Source organism: Atta colombica, unplaced genomic scaffold, assembly GCF_001594045.1.
Source record: "Atta colombica isolate Treedump-2 unplaced genomic scaffold, Acol1.0 scaffold83, whole genome shotgun sequence".
Lineage (NCBI taxonomy): Eukaryota > Metazoa > Arthropoda > Insecta > Hymenoptera > Formicidae > Atta > Atta colombica.
In genome coordinates, this window is record NW_017259576.1 from 1,955,936 (window position 1) to 1,965,013 (window position 9,078).

General features: G+C 31.2%; 3 protein-coding genes across 7 annotated transcripts in view; 1 reads left to right on the forward strand and 2 right to left on the reverse strand.

Annotated features, from left to right (window-relative positions):
- The first annotated feature begins 727 nt into the window (after positions 1–727).
- On the forward strand, positions 728–2,281 carry LOC108692903 (mitochondrial 2-oxodicarboxylate carrier). 3 transcript variants are annotated; one of them, XM_018201473.1, is made up of 6 exons: positions 728–977; positions 1,040–1,146; positions 1,265–1,327; positions 1,403–1,702; positions 1,790–1,935; positions 2,025–2,281. In XM_018201473.1, exons 1-6 carry the CDS (start codon positions 809–811, stop codon positions 2,143–2,145), a joined length of 906 nt encoding a protein of 301 aa, XP_018056962.1. In that variant the 5' UTR covers positions 728–808; the 3' UTR covers positions 2,146–2,281. The 3 variants fall into 3 exon arrangements, with proteins under 3 accessions (XP_018056962.1, XP_018056961.1, XP_018056963.1); XM_018201472.1 differs by having other exon boundaries at positions 1,790–2,126; XM_018201474.1 differs by lacking the exon at positions 1,265–1,327 and having other exon boundaries at positions 1,790–2,126.
- Positions 2,282–2,435: 154 nt separating this feature from the next.
- Positions 2,436–4,013, reverse strand: LOC108692946. Its single transcript, XM_018201527.1, has 3 exons — positions 3,493–4,013; positions 2,719–3,019; positions 2,436–2,515 (listed from the first exon to the last, which is right to left on the reverse strand). The coding sequence occupies exons 1-3, from the start codon at positions 3,778–3,780 to the stop codon at positions 2,436–2,438; spliced, it is 669 nt and encodes a 222-aa protein (XP_018057016.1). The 5' UTR covers positions 3,781–4,013.
- A 1,026-nt stretch (positions 4,014–5,039) lies between these two features.
- The window catches only part of LOC108692862 (transformer-2 protein homolog beta), a 5,841-nt gene continuing 1,802 nt past the window's right edge, over positions 5,040–9,078 (reverse strand). Inside the window, exons 2-5 of one of the 3 annotated variants that reach the window (XM_018201389.1) lie at positions 8,534–9,022; positions 7,476–7,690; positions 7,265–7,362; positions 5,040–5,940 (exon numbers count right to left, since the gene is read on the reverse strand). In XM_018201389.1, the coding sequence (XP_018056878.1) occupies positions 5,915–5,940; positions 7,265–7,362; positions 7,476–7,690; positions 8,534–9,022 (828 nt within the window). In that variant the 3' untranslated portion in view covers positions 5,040–5,914. The other 2 variants (XM_018201390.1, XM_018201388.1) reach the window with 2 other exon arrangements.

Consider the following 9,078-nt stretch of genomic DNA (forward strand, 5'->3'; position numbering starts at 1 on the left):
TTAGAAATTATTTAACTTTGCTGATATTCAATTTTTATTTTATGTGATCGTAACGTAAATATATAATTATAGAAATTATTTAATTGATATGAATTTAACAATATATACTGCAAACTATAAGATAAATACAATATTTTACATATATTAATTATATCAAGCAAAGAGCATTTAATACTATATACATTTCAATGTAAATCAGTTGTAGATATATTTGCAAATAAAAATTTATATAAATCTTATGCGAAAAAGTCTTTAATCATTGAATTGAAGGTTAGAATTCTTTTCTGAGATCTAAAAATAGATCTCAACTCAACAAATATTTTTAGGTCGTGGTGTTCTCCAGATCTTTTATACGCAGTATGGATTAATCTAATAGGAACTTTTATCAAGATATAATATATGTGTTGATTATGAAAACAAAGTTTTAAATTTAAATAGCAAAAGTGCAAATATCGATACATTACATTAACATTTGTCTAATATCTGTACTAGGTAAGATAATAGTATATAAGATAGTATATATCACTCTAACTTAATCCGTTAAACCAAAAAGAATAAGCAATACGAATGCAAAAACCTATAGGTCATTTTAAATTCATCATATAGTACATATTTTTTTATAATTTCATAATTTCATAATTCAACAATTTAATGAAAGAAATTTAATTATTTATTTCCAGATGCTACTTGTAAGAAATAAAAATAATACAAAGTGCACAATATATATTAACGCAAAAAAATATAAGTATTTGGATTGTTTTTTCAATTTTTTATATTAATCAAATCTGTTTAAACAAAGAGTGCAAAAATGACGCGCAACACCACAGATAATCTTCTCAAAGAGGCTGTCATCCAGATTGGTGCTGGAGGATCAGCAGGTTTTATAGAAGTTTGTATAATGCACCCAATGGATCTCGTTAAAACACGTTTTCAGCTCCAAGTAAAGACAACAAAATCAGATCCATTATATTATACAGGTATTTTGTGTATCAGACATTTATAGTATCATTATGCATTAATTATATTAACATTATTATAGGAATTCGTGACTGCATGACTAAAATGTATAAGACTGAAGGACTACCAGCATTTTGGAAAGGAATTTTACCTCCGATACTTGTAGAAACTCCCAAACGTGCAGTTAAAGTAAATACATATTGCTTAATACATAAAAGTGCAAAGAAAAATCTGCGCATTTATTTACATTTATATTTACAAAAATTATTTTTATTTTTATTTATAAAAACTTTATCCTTTCTTTTAGTTTTTTACATTTGAACAATATAAACAGTTTTTCTTATTTGGCGCTAATGCACCCACTCCGTTGGTAATTACTTTAATACGATTATTATAACGATCTACTGATTATTTACAAGATGAAAAAAAAGTTGTATCATTGCAGACATTCTCATGTGCTGGTTTCTTCGCTGGTGTTACTGAGGCTATATTAGTTAACCCTTTTGAAATGGTCAAAGTGAAACTACAATCTAATCGAAAGCATATCAAAGAAAGCCCATCGACATTTGTAGTGACGAAAGAAATAATTTCTAAATATGGTTTTGGATTGAATGGTCTAAACAAAGGGCTTTCAGCCACTATAATGAGAAACGCGATTTTTAATTCATTTTATTTTGGTTTTTATCATTCTGTTAAAGGATATATATCAGTCAGAAAAGAACCTTGGTTGGAATTTTTAAGTAAAGTAATTATTCAGCTTTGTGACAAGAACAAATATACAAAGTTATACGCGATCCTCAGTTTGTAATAAAACATACTAAAAATTTTTCAGGTTGCTATAGGATTTGTGTCAGGTACTGTTGCATCTTGTTTAAACATACCATTTGATGTTGCTAAAAGTCGCATTCAGGGTTCACAAGATGGTACGCAATACAAAGGAACGCTGAACACCATGCACATTATTTACAAGAGAGAAGGGTATTCATATACATTCATATACATTTTTTACTTACCGATATTATTGTACTCGGACTCGAGATTACTCATTCAGATAACTATCATTCTAGATTTAGAGCCTTGTATAAAGGTTTGGTTCCAAAAGTGTTGAGATTAGGTCCAGGTGGTGCCATTATGCTTGTGGTATATGACTACATGCATGTATTTCTTACAAAAAAGTTGATAAACTAATATATTGCATTTCAAGAAGCTGTGAGATAACTATAAGAACTTTTCAAATTGCATTTGATATTTATATATATTTATACATTATTGTGTATGTATATATAATGTATATTTTTTATCAGTAAAAATAAAGATTCATATAATTTTATAAAAATATAATTCATTATACATTTTAAATAAATGAACTTTTAACAATTTTACATGATCTTTCTTTTCCTTTACTTTCAGACTTAAATTTTTATTTATATGTATTTTTATTTATACTAACGTAATTGCAACAGTATACAAAAAAAGAATTAATCATCTAAAACAGTATCTAACCATTTTTCTAAATCAATAGGCTTATTTGAAACACTCTTCGATTTTGTTTTGGAATCTGTAACAAATTGTCAATGAATATCTATGACATAAATCCCTCATATTCATTAGATTGCAGAAAATTAGTCTGATTGCAAATTGCATGTTTACATTTTTTTCTTGAGATAGAAATTAATCTCATAGTTTTTAAAACAAAATATCCCGAAAATAGAATTACATTAAATGAAATGATAAAATATTATTTTGATATTAAGACCTTACCAGTATTATGAGATGTAGATAATGAGATTCCTATCATAGGCTGTGAGATTCCTATTACAATACTTTGGACAGGTTCTTTTAGAGATAACAAAAAATCTAGATCTTCTTCTAAATCATCAATACTGTCTTCTGATTTTACATTCGTCACCAAATCCACAGTCTTCGATTGATCGGTCCTCGTGTTCTCCTTAGTTTCAATTTTGGTATCCGATAAACTCGATGCATTTAGATCATTTAAAATCATATTATAAGCTGTCTTGCCTCTCTCAGCATCATTCAAGATACTTGTCAATTGATCATTCTAAAATTAATACAAATTATCGAATTAATCATTCCTTTGATTATCATAATTTGAGTGAAACTTTACACACTCTTCGTTTGTTAGATCTGTTTCTTTTTATAGTTAAACTTTGTATAATTTTTTGCACTTAAAATGAAATAGATATCTATAGCTACTTTCCTTTTAAGAAATATAATCAACACAAACATCATTCTTAATATTCAATGAATAACAAGGATAAAACATGTTGATTATGTCTCCTAAAGCCACAAGATAGAAACGTTCTCCTTCTTAATATTCATTGAATAACAAAGATAAGATGAAACTTGTGTCAACCATCTCTCAAAAGGAAAGCAGCTATATAAACGCAAATAGATACGCAAATAGAACGCAGCTATATAAAAGCAAAAAGAAAACATTTGCAGTTTAGTACAGCAATAAAAAATAAACTTCACGAGTATCTTTTGCATGTCAAATATCTATTGAATACTTACTACAAAGTATTTGTCAGCCACATTAACATACTCGTTGAATGGAACGCAGTCGATCGCGGCCGACAGCGCTTTCAGGTTCAAAGTGAAAAATTCTGAATATTGCGACGAGTCGACGGTCCAGGCTTTTTCTGACTTGAAGACGAAATGTCCACCTTTCGAGAGCGGCGCATTTATGAGGATGCCGAAGTCCTTGCCTTCCTCCATATTCTCATTCGTCGGCGATTCTGCATGGTCGGCGATGGATGAGGAAGGTTGCTGTGATTTACTTTTCTTCTTTGCTCTTCGCATCTTTGAAAATTCGTCTAAATTCGTCCTACCTTTTGCGCGAAATCGTCAATTTGCTCTGCCAGTGCGTTTTACGCTTTGTGTTTACATTTAGAAATCAAAACGCGCATATACATACTACGTGCTCATAAACGGATGATAGATCGATCAACGTTCGACTCTCGATCTCGACAATTCTCTCGATATTTATCTCTCAAATACGAATTTGAAAATAGAAATGTATAATTCTTGCGAACAAACTCAGATTAATTTATGCCTGTTTCTACCAATTTAGAGTATCTTTATCCTCGATTCAATTGAATTTTCTAATTTAATTTTCACTTTTCGCGTTTTCGTTTTTAAGGAAAAAGTTACACGACCTTTTTAACAGAATTTTTTGCATGGTTTATTTTTCCTATTTTTCATGTTGGGAAGATAAAGAGAAAAGATGAACTGTACAAGAAATTCAACTAAAAAGAACTATTTTCACATAAATATTTCAATTACTCAAGGGAAATTAATTTTCGATATCTTTTACTGTCGTTTTACTTGCCGAAAATAATAGATACTTCCACATTTATCTTTTATTGCTATTTAAATATATATTTTTTTTTATTTGAGTAAGATTTGCAAAAGACAAAAAAATATATTATCAACTGCAAAGATTGATAACTTTCCTAGTCTATTATTATACATATTATTTAGATTTTATGTCTCATTGATTCGTGATTTATTAAACTTGATCACAATTTTTAAACTGTAAATCAATTAGTAAAAATATGAATTTCAAACAGTTTTATATTTATAAAAAAACTTTTGATCCAAATCCAGAATTCTCCATATAGATCAAGAATCTATTTATTAATTTGTCGTAAAATCACATTTATAGGCGTAAATTTATTGGATTCATAAACATGAGAGATATGCTAGAATGTTAAAACTCTTTAGATAAACTTGGAGAAATAATAATTGTAAAATTTCACATAAATTTAATTTGGTATTTATTAAAGTATAAATATTGATAGCTTGCGTCTCAATTGTTGATTTTTTTTCCAATCATGATAATCACTTACGTTTATTTGAATCAATCTCGTAGATATATCTGCCACAATGGATTCGTTGAACGATCGCGATCAATAGTTTTTAGTTTCAGAATGTGAAGAACTGAATTACGATAACCAACGAATTCGAGTACCAACGAATGCAACCATCGCTGTAAATATTGTAGAAATAAGTGGCGACCCATGGGAATTGGAAAATCCAAAAGGCGCATTCTTTGCTGGAAGCTTTTATTAGCATTAAATTTCAGATAAAGTCCCGACAAATATACTTCTATTACATACTACAAATTTAAGACCTAAAAGTTTGCAAAGGCAAATAACACGCAGGGTATTGGAAAGGATCAATCGATCCGCAACATTACTTTTACCCTAAAGTAAAAAGCGACTCGCGTATTACGCACCAAACTTCGCAATGTAAAAAAAACCACAAAAAAGAGAGGGACCAAAGTTGAGCGTGGCAGAAACAACATTTATTGATAAATTGCTACGATGAAGTTCTATTAATTATCAGTAGATAGATAAAATTCATATAATAATATGAGGTCTTCTTGAAGGAAACCGAGGTCTCAGGATGGTGGAGGGAGAGGATGTGATAAAGGAAGTACGAACTTTTATCTTTATTTTCACGCATGCATATATAGAGGTTTTTGCATATAAGCATATTATATATATGCAGTTCTCTAGAGCGAATAAAATGGCGTGTGGCAACCAAACCAACTGATAAAGAATATGATCGGTATAAAGGTCTGGGAGCACCTTACGCTCGTCCCTATTCTACGAAAGATTTTCGATGAACTTCTTCAATATTTTCGGAAACACTTCGGCCCTGTATTCACCCCCAACCAAATAACCTGTGTCCCGGTCGGGGGTTTGACGATCAACTCGATTCTGTCTTCGGGCTTGCACTACTTGAAGTTTTCTTCTAGGCTTGAGGCTTCTCAGCCGGAAATGAATTGCAGATCATATTCTTTGTCACAAGCAACCGACAAAACCTTCTGACTCTTGACAATGTGAGCAAGATAAACGTGTTCTTCAAATATCTTGTCTTGACTTTTCAAAACTCATTTTTTCAGAGTGAAACTTCAAACTTCCCTCTATCATCCAATACCTCTTGATTCAAAACCTTATAAACAAACAAATAGGTTAGAGAACTTACTTTTATTCAAAGCTTGTTATTATTTTTCTTTTTTGTGTTTTTCGTTTTCTTGCTTTCTTTATTTAGGTTTACTTTATTTTTTTTAAGAGACTTTCCACATTTTCTTTAAAAGATTCTATCCAACGGCTGGAATACAACTGTAAGCTAAAGACTGGCCGCAAATTTCGAGCGCTCAATTATATTCCAGCTTTCACATTATAGCCTTGTATTTTTACACAATTGAAACCTTATCTTCATAAAAGGAAGCAATATAAATTTATAAACTTATGAAAATAAGGTTTTACATCTATTCTAACCTTACTGGTTTTCGTGCAGTATGCTAAATTCGGCTACATTTTATACTTTTTTTAATCCATAGTCTTAATAATATTATTATGGTATTATAATTTTAACGCCTGTGAGATTGTATCGCATACGATGCAGAACTGGGTAAGGTAAGAATAGTAATATAATGCGATTTCGTTAATTTCATAATTTTGACCCGTTGAAGAAATATTTGGGTCAAAGTCATCTCCGAAAGGACCTGGCCTCGCATCACTTCATCTGATTTAATATCGACCTGAAATTCATTAAGCAACAAAAAAACCATGATTGTTTTACGAAGTTACGGATTGCTGCTTAGCTACTACCGTACGATTTATCAAGCGCATATCTCTGATGCCTTCTTCTGCTGTTTTCTTGCTAACTTAAATACTTACTTTGCAATCCAACTGATATTACCGTTTCAATTAGAAATATAAGCGGTCTACGAAAATATGAATCCAGAAGAAATATTACATAAATTGCTGATCGACTCTTTTCAATGTAATAAAATACGTGCAAAATCATTTTCTTTGTCATTCATATAAATAGCATTGATATAAAATAGAATTTTTTTGCATATAATAAATTTAATGCAATATATTAATTTCTTTTAGATTTCATAATTTTCAACTATATTCAAGAAAGCAGTTAATTAACATAGATATGACACAGCAAAATGCCAGGCCATAACAGAGCAAAATGATGAGAAATTGTGTCTTTCTTTAGAAAAATAAATATCGTAAAACATGCGAAGTTTTTCTTCATGTAATATTTTCGTGTAGTGTTCGGTAAAATAAACAAGTGAAGAGAAATGACATTGCAATAAACACGGTTGTGCGATAAATTATGAAAATATGAAGATTTTGCTAGATAATTTGCAGTTATACAGATGTTTACACCGTGTATTTTAATGTGATATAGGAATGAGACACATATCCATGTAGACAGCTTATATTACAACGTAAATTAAAGAGGAGATTGTACTTACGCGGTGAATAAGAGCGCGATCTAGAACGGTCGTAACGTGAACGTCGGCGACTGTAGTATGGGCTGGGTGAGCGACGATAGCTTCCTCTGTAGCTAACTCTATTGTTTCCATATTAAAAAAAAAAAAAACAACAAAAAAGAACAATAAGCAATATGTGTCAATTATCTTTTTGAGATACATGTATATTATTCCAGAAGTAGACAAGACTTACTCTCTACGCCTCGGTGCGTCCCAGCTTCTATCATGCAGATGCGTAGGTTTTCCCATGTATATTCCTGGAGTTGGAGTATGGGCACGTTGTGTGATAGAGAAGTCTACGCGAATTCGCCTCCCGTCGATTTCCATACCGGTACATTGCTCTTTAGCCACTTTAGCATCCTCGGATGTATCAAAATATACAAAGCAGAATCCTCTAGAACGTCCAGTCTGTAATAAATGACATACATGTGATATCATAGTGTCGTCATTAAATCACGCTATTACTAAATTGATTTTAATTCACTATTGTTTCACTATTGTTTTCTAATTCACATGTAGACCTGTATCTAAATGTAATTGTGTAGCCAGAAGCCTTTAACGTATCATGTGTCTCTTAAGTATGAACGTTCTAAATCTCTGGCATGATTTTACTGTTCCCCAATATAAATACTTATGGGAAATAACAAACTGTTGTACTAAGGTCGGTTCTTTATAACTAATATATACCCATTGTGCTTAAAATAGATACATATTAAAGTATTTAGCAAAAAATGGAAAAGAAAGTTTTAGTGCAATTCAATGAACTGATAAAGAAGAACAGACTTTAAATACATTCTGTGCTGCGCAAGTCACATTAAAGTTTCCATTCAGTTATCAAAGTTTGATAATTTGGCTATAAAAGGAATTATAAAAAGGAACATAATTATAATTTTTTATATCATATATAATACATAATTATATGTTATAATATAGATATATTAAACCTTCTACTTATAATCTTTGTAATTTTTTAAATGTATATTACAAAATACATGTTATTTAACATGTTATTTAACAAATATAACAAATAAAAATATCATAAGTCATTGGTGACTTACATAGTATGCTGGTTAAATCACTCAACATTGACTTTGGAACGTGTTAAATATATATATATATATATATAAAATATATATATATACATATATATATATACATATATATATACATATATTATGTGTGTGTGTGTGTGTGTGTGTGTGTGTGTGTGTGTGTGTGTGTGTGTGATAAATATACATTAATTTTACATACCTTTGCATCGATAACGACCTGTACTCGTTCTACTGGACCATATTTTGAGAATATATGTTGAATTTGCTGTTCGGTAGTAAAAATGGAGAGTCCAAAAACACCTAGGCAACGAGAAGGACAAGGATTGTCTCGATTGCCGATGTGTCGTCGTCTAGATGACATTGGGCTGCGCGAGTGTGAACGATACACGTGTCGATCGCGAGAGTATCGCGATCGTGAGTATGAGCGAGATCTACTGCGAGAGTAACGACCACCGCGGTATGGTGAGCGACTTCGACTGCGGCTGCTACGATGACCAACACTGGTGTACTTGCTGCCGCGATACGACTTTCGTCCACGTGATGCAGAGCGACTACGAGACCTCGAATATTTGACCTCTCTGTCCTTCCGCTCGCGCGATTTACGCGATCTCGAGTGTGATCGTGAATCTCTTAAGCCACCGTCTGCAGTTCGTGGTCGGCGCGGACTTGCACTACGACTACCACTTCTCTGTAAATTACAAACAATCATTACTATAAAATTGTATTGCATATATATATATATAT